We start from the raw sequence: 18,039 nt of genomic DNA on the forward strand, positions 1-18,039 counted from the left end.
TAAATAACCCAAGAATTAGTGATTTAACCTTTTTCGAATAAGGTCTTTGACTTTATATCTTCTCACAGTGTTTTTTAAATTAAATTACTTTTTATTAGCATAGTCCAGATAGTGGGAAAGGAAAGAGCAAAAACAGAAATCAGTAATTTTACTAACTCGTAAAAGCAGAATTTGTTCTACTAGTTCTAGAATAGACTTGTCTATTCTAATCTGTCTGAAATAGTGCATTTTAGAAATTAACTATAGATTGCATTTATTCAAACTTTCTGGAAAAAGCCTATTACCAAGAAAAGGCTGGAATCCCAAAACTGTTTGACACTAAGTAGATGGGTAATATAAGGGAAGGCTCTTTTACTCACAATCCAAGTATGTAAAATGAGGGTATAGGATTTGTTTCGATAACCTCTAGGATTAATTCTAGATTGAAAATTATATTTTAAAATTTGAACATAAATGCAGAGATTTCATATAGTTACTGTGAATAAATGAGAAGGAGAAATATGCAACTAATACATCATTTGCCAATAATAGTATCAACACTTCTATCTTAGACAAAAAAAATATTTATCAGTTCTATATTTCTTTTAAAAAGTGGACTAATTTGTCTGGACCAACATCTCTAAGTAAATTCTTCAGAAATCATTTTGTCGGCCGGGCTTGGTGGCTCAGGAGTTGCAATCCCAGCATTTTGGGAGGCTGTGGCGAGTGGAATGCCTGAGCCCACGGGTTTGAGATCAGCCCAGGCAACTTAATGAGACCTCATCTCTACAATAAAATATCAAAAAAAAAAAAAATTAGCTGGATGTGGTAGTACACACCTATAGTTCCAGCTACTTGGAAGGCTGAGGTGGAAGGGTTGCTGGAGCCCAGCAGGTCCACGCTGGGGTGGCTGTGAGCATGCCACTGCACTCCAGCCTGGGTGACAGAGTGAGACTCCAACGCAAAAAAGAAAGAAAGAAATCATTTTGTCTGGACAGTGAAGAGAGGCATGCTCTGTATAGGAACTCTGCTAGTGTAAAACAGCGGGAAGCAATAAATACTCAAGAGCATTTTCCACAAAAAAGACTTTTAGTCAAACATTATAATAATTTGAAATATAGCAATACCCTTCAGACTAAAAAGTATACTGGCAGCTTCCATCAGCTTTTTATTTGGTTATTTTTACCTTACCTTACCTTACCTTACCTTACCTTACCTTACCTTACCTTACCCAACAAAGAGTTTAAAAGTGTTTTAGTCATCAACCAAATGGCCATCTTAAGAAAGGATTTGGTAACCATGTCATTAGGACAAGCAAGAAAAACTGTAGTGAATTACATCAGATAAAGATGACATCTGACTTACATATCTCTCTCTCTCTCTCTCTCTTTTTTAGAATGCAGGATTTATTGAGAGGATGAAAAAGCACCCAGAGGAGGAGGGGACCTGAGGGGGTTGCCCCTCTTTCCTTTCTGCAATTGTATTTTGACCTTAGAAACAAAGTGGGATGCTGTAGACACACACACACACACACACACACACACACACACACACACACACACACGCTCATTCTCTCTCTCTCTCTCTCTCTCACACACACACACACACACATAAACACACTCACATGGTGTTCCTATCTAAATAAATAAGTTACAATGAAAATAAGCTTCTAATATAAACAATACACACTGATTTGGGGGAGAAAATGATTTACAGAGTTTTCATATCATTTGCTTTAGCTTCAGCTACTCTTTTGCCAAAACATCTAAAATTTCATGTAGCATATGTTAGGATTGAGAACCAGACTAAAAGAAGAGGTTTAGATCAGTGGTCCCCAACCTCTTTGGCCACAGGGATTGGTTTCGTGGAAGACAATTCTTCCACGAGTGGGGGTAAGGGGACATTCATCAGGCAATAGATTCCCACAAGGAGCACACAACCTAGATCCCTTGCATGTATTGGGTTTGTGTTCCTATGATAATCTAATGCTGACACAGATATGACAGAAAACGGAGTTCCCTTTGCCCGCCATTCACCTCCTGCTATGTGGTCCAGTTCCTAACAGGCCACAGTCTAGTACTGGTCCACAGCCCCAGAAACTGGGACCCCTGATTTAGATAGCCAAGACTTTTTGTCCCCATTTGTTTGTTTTTGAAATCTCAGACATAAGAAACGTTGCTTCATATTGAATATGAGATGTAAAAAAGATACAGCATATAAAATATAATCCAGATTGCATTTTCTATTTTGGCAATTTTAGCAACAAATATGTTTTGCTCATGCAGGTGTTAGGAAAGTGTAGCATCACCAAGAATAATTCATAATACCGCAGAAATATCAGGGAATGTGGTTAGACACATACAAGTTAGCGTCTAGTTTTTTGGTTTCTTTCTTTTGTGGCCTAATTTTATGACCCATTTAAAAATATTGTCCAAAAATACACTCATGAATGAGAATTTAGATTTGGCAAGCTGCATGCATATATGTTTCCACAAGTGCTCTGAATAAATCCTTCAAAACTGTGGCCCCCCGCCGGGCTCGGTGGCTCAGCCTGTAATCCCGCGCCTTTGGGAGGCTGAGGTGAGTGGATTGCCTGAGCCGGCGGGTTCGAGACCCGCCTGGGCAGGCGAGACCTCATCTCTACAATAAATCAGAAAATTAGCTGGGCGTGGTAGTGCGTGCCTGTAATTCCGGCTACTGGGAAGGCTGAGGCGGAAGGATCACAGGAACCCAGCAGGTCGAGGCTGCGGTGGCCGGGAGCGGCCACTGCACTCCAGTCTGGGCGACTTAGTGAGATCCAACTCAAAAAAAAAAAAAAAAACAACAAAACAAAACAAAACAAAACTGTGGCCTCTAAATGACACTTGTAGTTGAAGAGCTTTAAGCCCTCCAGAAACATCTTTGGCTGTTTACAAGCAACATTTACTTGATGAAGCAACCTGAAATACACTTTCATGGGACCTAAGAAGTAAAAGTTTTATTACAATAACACAAAAGGAAATTTGTATTAATACTCTTAATGTGGATTTTTACACTAGAAACCTAAAAACACCTGAAGTATAATAGCTGATTCTTTTTTAAGGAGTAAGGCAGAATAGTTTTAAACTATATAGGTATTTTAAAAATTTAGCAATTTATAGTGGCTTGAGTTCTAAATCCCTTTGGTTACATTCTACAAGCCTTTGTTTTAAAAGATTGATTCTGAAATTTCTCCTTCCACTGACACAATATTACTCCCAATTGATGTCAATATATGTTCTTCATAGGAAAAAAAGTTCACTAAAATCTTCTATAAACAATTTAAATGCCATAATACCAAGATCACCATTACAATGTGATGTAAAGTTAACATAATTTTTATGTTAGTGCTTTAGTTGAGTCATTTACTTTTTGTTTTGTTTGGTTGGTTTCCTTACCACTTGATACATGTTTAGGTTGCATGTTCCTATGATTAACTATGGAGATTTTAAAGCGAACTTTGTCTTACTTAATGTGACTTAGTGCTAACTTCAACTATACTCTTCACCTAGGCTGTCTTTCTCTTCCTCCATTCTCAATTCACTCCTGGCCTTTATGTCTGATGTACAGCCAAGATTGGGAATTCTGCCCAGAGGTGACACAAAGACTTTACATAAACCTTGCTGAGAAAATGGTGATGAGAAAGTGGTGAATGACTCTGTGAGTCTTTTTTATAATATTAAATGTATTAAGAAATATGCAGTGTTTAGGAATAGTTAAGAAAGGACAACTTATATACCCACCACTCACCTTAAGAAAAAATATCACTTATATAGATGCAGCCTCTCAAGAACCCCTTTCTTGCTTAATCACATTTTCCTCCTGCCCTTTTTTCAGCTCTGGAGGTAATCACTTTCCTGTGTTTCATGATTGCTAGTCCCATGTATACTCTATATTTGACCTTATAACAGATGCACTATGCATGCACATGCACACACACATGCATATACATATATGTGCATGTTTGATTTGCTATTGTAATAGAAATCTGAAGTAAAACCAACTAGCAATTTGATCAGAGGGCAACTCCTCATTATCACCAGACTTTAATCCAGACCAAAACATCTGTAGTCTGGCATGGCTTAGTTTGCTTGTGCTATGGTCTGAATATGTGTCTCCTCCCAAAATTTTTATGTTGAAATCTAATCAGCTACTAAGACATGAAGCCTTTGAGAGATATTAGGTCATGAGGGAAGAGTCTTCATTATAAAAGATACCCCAACTGCTGTCAACATATGTTCTTCCACCATGTGAGGACACAGTGAGAAGGTGCTGCCTATAAGCTAGAAAGCAGGCCCTCAGTAGACACTGAATCTACGAGCTCCTTCATCTCGGGCTTCCCAGCCTCCATAACTGTGAGAAACAAATTTCTCTTGTCCATAAGTTACTCAATGCACAGTATTTTGTTGTAATATCTTGAATAGAGATTTGTTATTGTAACTTAGATTTACCCACATATTTACTGGTTTTCTTATTTACCATGCATTTTGACATCTCAGAACTTTCTGCCAGAGTTATTTTCCTTTTAAAATTGTCTATTAGACATTCCCAATGAAGTAAGACTCTCTTAAGGGATAAATTCTGTTTCTATTTTTTCTAACATAACATTTTTTTTCTCTCATTATGAAATGCTAATTTGTGTAGATATATACTTCTTGGTTGACAGTGACTTTTCTTTCAGCACATTAAAGATATTATTTCATGTTTGTATTAGTTATCTATTGCTCCATAACAAATTATCCCCAAACTCAGTCACTTAAAAAACAATAAACATTATTTTCTTTCACAGTTTCTGTAGACTAAAAATCCTTGAGTGGCCTTGTTAAATGGTTCTTGATCTCCTGAAAGATGTCATCAAGATTTCATCCAGGGCTACAAGCTTGACTGGGGCTGAAGGATCATGATGGCTCACTCAAAAGACCAGGAAAGTATTGCTGGTTGAAGACCTCATTTCCTCCTCTTGTAGGCTTTTGCAGAAGACTGCTGGAATGTTTTCATGACTTGGCTGCTGTCTTCCTCTACATTGAATGATTCAAAACCAAGGCAGAAACAGCAATGTGTTTAATGACTTAGCCTGCGAAATCATGTGTAGTCACTTCTGCCTGGACAGAGACTAACTCTAAATGTAAGAGAGATTGTACAAAGGATGGTATTTCAGGAAGTCAGGGTCTTTGGGCACCATCTTGGAGGCTGGCTCCCCTAGTTATTGTCCAACTTCTATTGTTGCTAAGTTGTCTGCTGCCAATGTATAGAAAATTTTTTTTTAAAGATATTTTTTCACTCTTGTTGCTCTTATCTTCTACTTGTCTCCAGTGTTCTGTAGTTTATTTATTTATATCTATTTATTTTCTAGTTTTTTTGTGTGTGTGATTGTTGATATGAAAAATCATGTTTGCCACTAATTCTCTGCAATTTGTAGTCATTACCTTTTGAAAATTATTTCTGTCTGACCTTCTCTAATGTTTTTTCTCGATATCTAATCTGACAAATATTAATTTCCCATTATCCTCAATATCTTAATCTATTTTTCACAATTTGTCCTTGATTCTACATGGTGAAATATATTGATTTTCTCATATCTATTTTTCAGTTCCCCAATTATTTCTTAATCTATATCTAATGTATTGTTTAACCCTTTTACTGAGTTATTTTTTTCAGAGATCATGTTTTCATTTACATATAGTCTCCTTTTTAAAAAATTGCTTCATTTTTATAATATTGTTTGCAATTTAGTTTTATAATTTTGTCTCATTTCTTTAATAATTTGGGCATGGTTATTATGATTATTATTTTTAAGTGGGGTCTCACTCTGGCACCCAGCCCGTAGTACAGAGGCATATCATAGATCACCACAGCATCAACATCCTGGTCTCAGGAGAGACTTCTACTTCAGCCTCTAAAGCAGCCGGGACTACAGGAATGTGACATTACACTCGGCTAATTTTTTGATTTTTCATAAAGATGAGGACTCACTATGTTGCTTTGGCTGATCTCGAACTCTGGGTTCAAGCATTCCTCTCGTCTTGGCCTTCCAAAGTACTGGGATTACAGGTATGAGCCACTGTGCCCGACTGGCTACTTTTATTCCTATTCCAATGATTCCATTCTTTGAAATATTCGGAACTTTAGTAATATTGTGTCTTTTCTCCTCTTGATTATCTCTTAGTATGACTTGTTTATATGAATTATCATTTTTGCATAAAATATTTCATTTATCTGAATATGTTGGAATCCTGAGGAGGCTGAATGGAAGATAATCTGTGTTAGAGAGGGTAAACTTTTGCTTTTGTCAGTGCTGTGGGAAAGAATGTTTATTTATTTATCTTCATCTTCAATTTTATATGTTGAACTTCCAGGACAATATTATTTGAAGAAAGGTTACTTTTGCAAAAATAATCTCTATATTGTAGTCAGACTAGTAGAAATATTTCCAAAATGAGCAGACAGAATGATATAAAGGCAGCTTTGGAAAAGAAAAGTGAAAATGGTACAGTCAATATGATCTCATGATTTGAAGTTGTTTGCAAAGTTGGAGGATCAGATAATGCACGCCACTTTTCTGGTCTCCTTTCCTTGAGCATCTCTGGTTTCAATTATTGGGTAAATAAATTCAAGTACCATACCTTTCTACAAGTAAACATTTATGGCTTTGACGAAAAAGACAATGATTCATATCTGATCATTGGGACCATTTTCCATAGATTGTTTTCTGTTGACAACAATTGCTATTGCTTACCCGATTTCTCAATCCTACCACACATGACACAGATAAAAGGCAGAATGAGTTTTCCCGGGTAAAAAGCTGCATCAAATTAGATCCAAGGGAACATTTTCCTTTGACTGTTTTTCCTATATTTAATTTAGTTTTGTATAGAGAGGCACTAGATTTAAAAACCTCCATGCTAAGCTTGGTTTAAAATAATAATGAGAGGCATAAACCTAAAACACATTTTCTTCCTCTCATACAAATCACTTTCATCAAGCTTGATGCACATATACTTCCCGATTTGCAATTACAAATGTGCGCACGCGCACACACACACACACACACACACACACACACACACACACACGCACGCACAAGCTGAGGAGGTAGGAACATCTTTTATCTATTAATTTTCTTCAAAGTAACATAAGTTGAAAGAAATCCACAGTCTGAACTATGTCTGAATATTTATACTTTTGTTTCCTTATCTTATGATAAGGCATATAATAGTTTATGCATTCAACTGGTTTTGTTATTTAAAAAAAAAGTCTTAGTAATTCTCAGAGGAAATAGCTTTCCCCTCTGCTCTTTGTACTATCCCTCTCACAGCACTAATTTCAGCATCTGTCATTCAGATCACCAATATCTAAATACAAATTAGAATTAGTCCATTTCAAATCTGGCAAGTTCTTACATATGTCTACTGTCTCCTACGTAACATATCTAATATGTTTTGATAAACAGATATAATTTTGAAGGGTTGAGTTCAAAGGGAATCATTCAAAAGCAATTTACAATCTAAATGTGCTGTTAGATCTCACTACACAAAATAGATTAGGCTTTTATACTTTGGATGAAGTGAATAATCATCCCTTCGTTTCTCTTTTTAGAGTCGAGCTAAATGGGGGAAAAAAGAGAACAGAGTAAGCTTTTTAATGCCTTTTGGGCCATTGTTGGCTGAGCAAATCTTATGAAAATCACAAATCTTCTCCCCAGGAAAATGGACATACATTTAGAATTTTCATATAATTTCTGAAAGTTCAGGGTCACTTGTAGCCTGTCCATAGACTCCAGGTTATGATTTCCTGAACTAGACACAAAACATAATTACATGAATGAATAGTCTAATAATATTACTTAAGGCAGGGTATGGCTTAAATGTTGCTGTAAGAAATAAAGAAAGCTTTAATTTTATATTTTCTGATTTAAATATATAAAGTATATTAGATCTACTTTATATAGCTTTTGATGCAAGTTCAGTATAAATCTATTTTACTGTTTTAATTGCAAACTTCTTTTGATATAAAATGAATCTTTTCCATTATTAGAAATAAAGTTTGGAGAATTGTTGTGGCTCTGCTGACTTTAATAGAGGTAAGTAATACTTTTTATTTACCTGAATATACGGTTTTATTAGCATCCTGCTATAGTGCATGGACTTAAAATACTGTATAATATTTTTACTGAATGCATTTACCAGGTTCCATTGCTTTAAGGCATTTTTTCTAGGACTAAAATAAGAAAATCCCTTTTATTTCCACATAATACCCACTATACCTTTTTTATTGGTTTTGCCTCTATAAAAAGTACACATGTTGGAGATTACTAGTTACCTAAGAATGTGTGGATAATATCATCACTACTTTTGCATTATATCTGCAAATTATTTCCTTTCTTCCGAATATTACAAAGTATTCTATAGTACCACTATAACGAGTTTACTACATTGTAATCATATGGAGACACTGATGCCCATGCATTGTAACATAATTCTTATTGTAACATGAATGCTTATTTTTTTAATACACAATATCAATTAAATATATACTCAGGGTATTGCTGAAAATGTCTTAACAGCTAGTGGTCTAACTAAAAAAAAAAAAAAAAAAAAAAAAAATAGTGAACTAGTCTGGCTCCCTGACTACTCTATTTATCCCAGACAACAAAATACTCTAAACAGAAACACTGAACCTAAATGAAGTCTCTTTGACTTAGGAATTTTTAGTCTCAAGATTTTATTTCTTAATTTTCAATAAGCAGCCTGTGGAATAAATTTCTAATTTATTTGGATAAAAATAACTTCAGCTAGACTCATTACTCTATTGGAGAACATATTTCATGGAATATAAAGCTTTTCAGTATGTTTCCAGTGTTGCCCAGGGGTTACATATTAACATTGCTCTAGAGGAAGTGTAGGAGGCGTATGAGGCTGAGTAAAATTATGTTCACCCAGATCTGAAAGGGGCAATAAGGCAAACAGTAGATATCAATTCATTAGCTAATTGTTTGTCTGATAGCACAAAAATTGATGGCAAAATGTGAAATTAAATAATGGTCAGTAAATATTTTCAATAGGTGAAATATGAAAAATTAGAAATTTTTTTTTTTTTGAGTTGGAGTCTCACTCTGTCACCCAGACTGGAGTGCAGTGGCCGCTCCCGGCCACTGTAGCCTCGACCTGCTGGGCTCCGGCGATCCTTTCGCCTCAACCTTCCGAGTAGCCAGAATTATAGGCATGCGCTACCATGCCCGGCTGATTTTTTTATTTTATTGTAGAGATGAGGTCTTGCCAAGTTGCCCAGGTGGGTCTCAAACCTGCGGCCTCAGGCAATCCACTCACCTCAGCCTCCCAAAGTGCGGGATTACAGGCTGAGCCACCCACCGAGCCCGGCAAAAAAATTAGAAATTTTAACATAACACTGAGAGGGGAAAAAAGAAAGTTATGAAACTATGCAAAGGAACTCTGCAATTCACTAAAGATTAAGAAGACATGGAATGTGAGCTTGGTAGAGGAGATAACTCATGCAAAGGTTGCTCTAAAATACGTTAGAGAAAGCAATACATGGTATAAAAAATCAGAAGAGAGGAGTTCATATTTGGGACATCAGAGAAGGATTCATGAATTTAGAGTACCTAAGACCAAGCCTTGGAAAAGATTTGGCCAACAAACGATGAAAAAAGGACACAGAAGGAATCATGTGAATAAAAAAAAGTGGCATAGTACTGGAGCATTTGAATGGATCATTGTGACAGTTGGAGTTGGTGACAAGTAGTGGTGAGACATTAAAGGTCAACACATGAAGCTTCTTGGGGCTAAGCTAAAGGCAATGGGTCTCTAGGCAGTGAGTGAAGAGCCAATTGCAAGGTGTGACATGTACCAAGCCGGCTTCATGGCTACAGCAGAGGCCAGTAGCCAAAGAGGTTGCATTATCTATAAATGTGTATCCTATTGCAATCTCCTTTATATTATTTATAAGAACAAAAGCACAGATTTGAAAACCAGCAACAAATAAAAACATAATACACGTACAAATTAATATTTGATTCTAAGATGAAAAGGACAAATATGTAACACTTGAAGTTATAGTAAACACCATCAGTACATTTTTTTCCATTAAAAAAATTAAAAAGAAATAGCATTCTACTCAACACACTAAACAAGCATTAGCAGGGAATGAGAACTTTTAGTAAATACTAAAAGCACAAACATTTAGTAGGAGGTATGCAGTAAAACTTTCTAGAAGATATGTAGTTAATTAAACAAATAAAATCAGTGTTGTTTACTACTTGTCCTGCATAAAACATTCTTAGGCATGAATAAGAAGCTTAAAGTCCATTCTTAGGCATGGGATTGAGACTAATATATAAGAACTCGAGCAACAGTTACCAGAAGATTATACATATTTATGGAAGTCAGATGTCTTTAGTTTCATCGTCTTAAAATGTTGAAACTCCTACCTCTCACAACAAGGTCAGCTGAGGCTGAAGAATTGTCCACAATTGTCTGAGCAGTGCACGTGTATCTTCCAGCATGTTTCAACTGGGCATTTCGGATGAGCAGTTCCCCATTGGAATCCAGCTGTTTGCGAAAACAGCAATCATTCAGATCAGTACAGTTTTCATCAATAATATGGCATTCAAGATATAAGAGGTACATTATGTTGTTTTTTTCTCCCAACAAAATGAACATCATTTAAAGGAATCTGTTTTAGATATGTCCTTGCTCAAGTTATTTATATTCTGGGCTTCAGTTTCTCAACTGAAAAACAGTGACTGAATTGATTGATAAGGTCTCTTTTAACTTTAATATCTTTGACACTTCATAATTTCCATTATCAGAGGACTATCCTATAGGTTACACTGACAGAAAACCAAGGGATGAAACTATTTCATTGATTTTGTTTATTTATTTACAGTTGGGGTCTCATTCTGTCACTCAAGTTGGAGTGACAATCACAGTTCACGGCAGCCTCAACATCCTGGGCTCAGGCAATCCTCCCACCTCAGCTTCCTGAGTAGCTGGGACTATAGGCATGAGTCACCATGTCCAGCTAATTTTTTTAATTTTTTGTAGAGATGGAATCTCACTATGTTGCCTAGGCTGATCTCAAACTCCTGGGCTCAAGCAATCTCCCTACCTCAGCCTCCCAAAATGCTACCATGCCCACCTTCCTTGATAATTTAAAGAGAAATGTTAAGGTCTAGTAATATTAATGCTGAATGTCAGTGTGTATAAATAAATGCTATATGACTGGGAAGAAATATTGTTTTCACACAGCCAACTTAATTGACTAATTTCAATATGTGCCATAGTTCATTTTACAAAGATACCAGAAGTTTGCAGAAACTGTCAAAATGTACAATTCTACTAATATTGGCATGTATTTTGTCACCAAAATATAGGCTCCATGAGAAGGATTTTTATTTTATTCACTCCTCTATCCCCAGTGCTTTAAAGAGTATTCAATACATATTTTTTTGAAGGAGGTTTCCAGAAAATGTTTGTGAGGTAAGGTATCATCTCAATGTCATTTCCAAAAAGAGTTGATATTTATTGAGTACCTACTCCACATCAGGTCCTGAGCTGTGAAAGTATATATACATGAGATCACATATCTATCTATAGATATATAAATAATATATTATGTACATAACATATAAGTTCATTTTATTATTGATAAAAAGGAGACTTAGTATAACCAAGTAACTTAAGTAATGTCACTCAGCTTGCATGGTAATGGTAGCATATCAAAGTTCATGCTCATTATCTCCAAGACATTTTCTTAGAAGTCAAATTTGAATAATTCAATTTTTAAATGGACATTTTCTCCCTATGAACCAAAAATATTGATAATGATTTCAACCACAGGTATCTAGATATATCAAAGGATGATTAATGAGCTAGGTTAATATTTTATATCACATACAACAGTATTACTTATGTAACATGTTAGGCCTATAGATTGAAAAATTTGAATTCTTAATGACTGTATGTAAAGTTAATGTTTTATTTCACCATAGGTTCTACCAGTAGCCTCTTCATATATTATCTTTCCTGCTGGTCTCAGAAAGCATTTGGGGCTGGGCCCACTGGCTCACACCTTTAATCCCAGAGCTTTGAGAGGCCAAGGTGCAAGACCAGGAGCTGGACCAGCATGGGCAACACTGTGAGACCCTGTCTCTACAAAAAATTTTAAAAATTAGCTGAGCATGGTGGCGCACATCTGTAGTCCCAGCTACCTGGGATGCTGAAGTAGGAGGATCGCTTGAGCCCAAGAGGTCAAGGTTACAGTTAGCCAGGATTGTATCACTGTACTCTAATCTGGGTAACAAAGTAAGATTCTGTTTCAAAAAATAAAAAATAAATAATAGCTGAGCAGATTGGTAAAGGTGATTGAAACAGAATACTAAAGAGCTGGTCAGTAGCCATACACCTTATTTCTTGATATTAGGTGGTCTTAGTAAACACCTCTAGCTTAGTAAACCTAGCTAGAGTTTACACAATGTAATGTCAGCTGAGGTCTTCCCATCCCTTAAGATCTAGATTGACTAAAAAGTCAAAGTTGTCCCCAGATTTCTGCAAAATCGTGGGGAAGGAGAGTATTTTTCCTTCTCTCCACTTGGTCTGTTTTGTTTGTTTGGTTGGGTGTTTTTGTTTTGTTGTCATACCAAGGAGCTGCAGATGAGAAATTCAGCCCTTTCTCTACTGTTCTATTTCGTCACAAGCCAAATAACATGAAGTATCACCTAGTAAAGTGAGTTTACTGAAGACTTGAAGGTAGTGTAACTGATTGCACCCCCCAAAAGTAAGGCAGATCACCCTTTAAAAATATCATCCACTGCATATTTCTGTTGTTAAAAGTCCTGTTAACTGCATTTTTACTTGGAACATATATTGTTTGAAAGAACTAGTCAGATAATTTATCAAGAATTTCAAGATAAAATATGCTCACTACTTTTCAGCTACAGTCAGAATTAGGTCCGCATGTATATACAGTCCATGACAGTGACAGCATTTCCTAAGCACATCATGAGGTTTCTCTTGATGTCAGAGTGAAGTGCACACTCTTGCTATCTCCCCAGATTAGCCCTGCGCCATCTCCTATGCTCCAGTCACTGTGAACAGCTCACACTTTGCCATATTCTCTCACTGGCAAACTGTTGTACACATCACTGGCATTGCCTCCTACTTCCATTACTCGGCTTACATCAACTCACGTTTTAGGTGCCCCTTTTTTTCTCTGTAATCTAAAGTCTGAGTTAGATGTTATCCTTTAAACATTTTCATTGTAACTATCCCTTTCTACTATAATTTTGTAGCCATTCATTTCTTCCACTAGACTGTAATTACTTGAGGGAAGAGCCAGGTACTTCTTATTATCACATACAAAGTAACGTAATATCTGCCATACAAGAGAAATTCAACGCATAAATGTTGAATAGATACATTAAAATAATAAATAAACAGTCACTGTTTTAGTAATTTCACGTTTTGTTCAGGTAAGGCAATGATAACATCATAAAATAAAATAGCTGAATTGGTAACAACTGTTGTTATCCACATCCTTCTATACCATGAATGGTATATTTCAAATATGTATGCACTAATTTCATGAGAAAATAGAAAAGTTTTAAGAAAAATGTACAAATCCATAGAGAAAATAATGTAGTTAACATAAAAAAGGACACTTTTAACTTTTTTCACCCATGTGTTTTGTTGTTGTTGTTGTTGTTGTTTTGAGTTGGAGTCTCACTCCATCGCCCAGACTGGAATGCAGTGGCCGCTCCCAGCCACCACAGCCTCTGCCTCCTAGGCTCAGGCAATGCTTCCGCCTCAGTCTTCCAAGCAGCTGGAACTACAGGCGTGCGCTACCACACCCGGCTAATTTTTGATTTATTGTAGAGATGAGGTCTCACCAGGTTGTCCAGGCGGGTCTCGAACCCGTGGGCTCAGACAATTCACTCACCTCGTCCTCCCAAAGCTTGGGATTACAGACTGAGCCACCGAGCCCGGTCCCATATGTGTTATGAAGAATTGTGCCTTGCCCAGAAGGAGGTCTGATCTTTGCCCTCAGTTTCCGGACGCTAATCTCGAATGTTTTCTTTGCCTAGCCGTCTTGGGCCGTACTGGATAATCTAGTAGTGTGACTGAGGTTGGGGGTTGATCACACCTGTTATATTCTTACAGTTGAGGCTGATCATAGAGTAGTGGTTAGGTAATACTGGATACTTTAACAATGTGATTTAGCTAGGAGTTAACCACATCTGTAGAGTCTTAGATTAGGAGCTGGTCATGCCACAAAGATGAACATTGTGATTTAGAGAGTATCATTCAACGCAATGACTGAGATTAACCATGTGAGCAATCAATCAATCATGCTACATGATGAAGCCCAATAAAAATTGTTGACGTCATGATCCAGGTAAGTTTCCCAAACTGGCATTACTCCAGGTATACTGCCATACACCAAAAGAGTTAGAGTAATGCATTTTGAGTCCATGGGGAAAAGACAATGGAAGCTCTGTATCTGGTACTTCTGGACTGTGTCCTATATCGTTCCTTTGACTGTCTTTAATCTGTATCCCTTTCCTGTAAGAAACTGTAACCATGATTATAGTAGCTTTCAGTGAGTTCTATGAGTCCCCCTTTTAATGAAGTATGGAAAATGAGGGTGGTTTTGGCAAATCCCTAGGGATTTTACTCAACTTTGTAATTAGTTTACTCCTCATATCATACTAAATAAAACTCATCTAAGAAAGGAGGTAAAAAGATATTTTATTATTTCTAATTTTTTTTTTTTAAATTTGGGGGTATGCAGAGAGTAAGATTCTGTATGTAGGGAAGGTAATTATAAGAGTTTTCTTGAACTATCATAAAAGCTAATTGGCACACATGATTAAGTAATTTTTCTAACACAATAAAATAATATAAACTAATTATAGTAAAATGAAATAATGTAAACATATATTTGTAAAATATATACTTTTTAATGTATTTTGGCTTCCTTAATAGAAATGTACTTGATATCAGATAGTTGCTAATAAAAATGTATTAAGCAAAGTATTTCAAACTATTATAATACAAGATAATAGTATTATTTGAGAAAGAATAATGGTTGTATACTGATAAAAAAAATGCTTGGTTCTATTTTATTCTTTTTTTTTTTTTGAGTCGAAGTCCCACTCTGTCACCCAGGCTAGAGTGCAGTGGCACGCTCATGGCCACTGCAGCCTCGACCTGCTGGGTTCAGGTGATCCTTACTCCTCAACCATCCAAGGAGCAGGAACTACAGAAGCACACTACTACACCCAGCTAATATTTTATTCTTTCATTAAGTGAACTTAGTGCTTTTGTTGCTTCAGGTCTAATGAAATATAATCCAGTTGCTAAACTTCCACCATTTCAATGAGTCATGCAATTTGATATGAATTTTTAAAAATAACTTCAGCAATTTAAAATGCTTTCTCATTCAATTTTATAATTGAAAATGAGAGCAGAAGAATAATATAAACAAGTTGTGTCACTATAATTGTCATTTTAAATGTATGTTATATATCCAATATTATTTTTTCTTAATGAAATAGCTCTTTTTCCCCATAACCTCTTAGTTTATACCATAATGTTATTTACATATTCGATTATTTTATTCTGATAAGAATAATGTGTATATTATTTTCATACTGTCGCGTGTAATAAAAAGCATCATTTATTTTATGTTCTAAAATAATACATTAAATGTACATTTATTGATATTTCAAAATTAACTCTTTTGTAACTTTTAATTAAACCAATATAACCTTTTAATGCTAACCTCATTTTAAAATCAACTCTGTTTTAGACATTAGGCCTTAGGTGAGTGATGCTAGGTCCACTTGTGTGAAGCAACAATAAGTCACTTTAATGCATATTCTCATTTGCTCTATACTTGGTGAAGTTATGGCAATGAAACTTATCAGAAGGAAAGCAAAGGAAAAATATACTATATCATCCCAATACCGTTGTGTATGTATAAATGCTTTCTGAAAAAGTTTTTTTTTTTTAATAAATACTACTAGCACTTTCCATACCTCAAGAGAAGCTGAGGTTCTCAGTGGCTGACAGAACGCTTACAAAGCAAGTAAAGATCATGGGCTTCAGCACATTCTAGCCACAAATTAGATACGAATGCTCTCTATATTTTTACTAAAAGCCACAACTTGGCTGAATTACAGAATTCTTCCCTTCCTATGAGAAGAGTTGAATCACATACTGGAAATTGTGATAGCAAAACTCAGGGATGTTCCAAAGGGTATATGTGGTTGACCACTTAGAAGTTTCCCAAGTTTAAATCAAAAGACTACCAACATACAAATGCCCATCCCTTCCTTCTCCCTTTCCCATAAACTAAGTGCAAAATCATGTCTGCAATATAAATTAATCTGAATTATTAAACTGTATTGACAAATTAAATGAATCATAATGAACAAAGAAATAAGCTATATGGTACATAAAAGCTCTAGACATAAAGCTCATAATGGCTATTTTAAAAAACTTTTCTATTGAAGTTCAGAGTGAAGGGACAGATATAAAGTTTGGAGAAAAATATCCTTTTTTAAGAGTATAATTTATAAACATAAGCAAAAATTATTAAATATGTCTGATATATGCTACATCCATGAAATAGGTTTCTCTTCTTTTTTGCTTCTGGCTTGCTAGAGTAGAGTAAGCATAACTACCACTACCTATGGCAAATATATCGTATGTAACTGCAAACATTACCATCACAACAGGCTCTACCAATAGCAAATATTGAGTCAGGGTTCCCTAGGTGTCAGGGGCTTTTATAAGCATAAGTGAAAACTCACTCTTAATAACAACCCTATGAGATAGGTGCTATTTTAAACTGTATTTTACAGAAGACACAATACTACTTTACAGCTGCCTCTACTATTACTTACTGCTGTTAATAAGATACTACCAATGCTTCTCTGAATACTAGTATTACAACGGCTGTTATTGCTTCTACTATCACTAGCACCACTGCAGCCACTACATTGGTTCCCAATAGCCATAGGATCTATAAGGAACTCAGATATGCCAAAAAGAAAGAAACAAACAGCCCCATTACAAAGTGGGCAAAAGATATGAATAGGCACTCTTTAAAAGAAGACATATGAGCAGCTAACAGATACATGAAAAAATGCTGAGCCTCACTAGTCATCCAAGAAATGCACATCAAAACCACACTGAGATATCACCTAACTACAATCAGGATGTCCATCATCAATAACTCAAAAAGCAACAGATGCTGGAGAGGATGCGGGAAAAAGGGAACATTTCTACACTGTTGGTGGAGGTGTGAACTAGTACAGCCTCTGTGGAAAACAGTGTGGCAATTCCTAAGAGGTCTAAAAATTGACCTTCCATACAGCCCCACAATCCCCCTACTGGGAAAATGCCTGGAGGAAATCAAATCACTCTATGAAAAAGATACCTGCACAGGCATGTTTATTGCAGCATTGCTCACAATAGCAAAAACATGGAACCAACCATGCTGCCCGTTGAAAGAGGACTGGATAAATAACAATGTGGTACATATACATGATGGACTATTACTATCATAAAGAAGGACAAAATTATGAGCTTCACAGCAACTTGGATAGACTTAGAATCTACAATACTGAGTGACCTATCACAGAAACAGAACTGAGTACCACATGTTCTCATTCATAAGTGGACCTTGAACAATTATTGTAATACTATAAGAAAAGGATTGTCAGTGGCAGGAAATTGCTGGGGAGGGGGGAGGGGCGCGGGATTGGCAGTAGTGGGATTCTGCCAGGGGAGGGGGAGTACACCTCATCAACAAGGGTACCTGCATAATGAACATTTGTATACTTAACACTGAATTGTACCCATCTTTAAAATTAAAAATTATGGCAGTAGTGGGAAACTGCCAGGGGATGGGGGGGTGGGATTGGTAGTTGAGGGAAACTGCCAGGGGAGGGAGGGGCACACCTCATCAACAAGGGTACCTGCATAATCGATGTTTGTATACCTAACCCTGAATTGTACC

The 18,039-nt window shown here is 36.1% G+C and overlaps 1 protein-coding gene across 5 annotated transcripts in view; it reads right to left on the minus strand.

Moving 5' to 3' along the window:
- Positions 1 to 18,039, minus strand: part of CNTN1 (contactin 1) — a 370,935-nt gene that overhangs the window by 91,827 nt on the left and 261,069 nt on the right. For all 5 annotated transcript variants that reach the window (XM_008065323.2, XM_008065329.2, XM_008065334.2 and 2 more), the window contains one exon: positions 10,442 to 10,562. In XM_008065323.2, the coding sequence (XP_008063514.1) occupies positions 10,442 to 10,562 (121 nt within the window). The remainder of the gene's footprint in view (positions 1 to 10,441; positions 10,563 to 18,039) is intronic.

This window comes from Carlito syrichta, unplaced genomic scaffold (assembly GCF_000164805.1).
Source record: "Carlito syrichta isolate Samal-C Ts95f unplaced genomic scaffold, Tarsius_syrichta-2.0.1 Scaffold103341, whole genome shotgun sequence".
Taxonomy (NCBI): domain Eukaryota; kingdom Metazoa; phylum Chordata; class Mammalia; order Primates; family Tarsiidae; genus Carlito; species Carlito syrichta.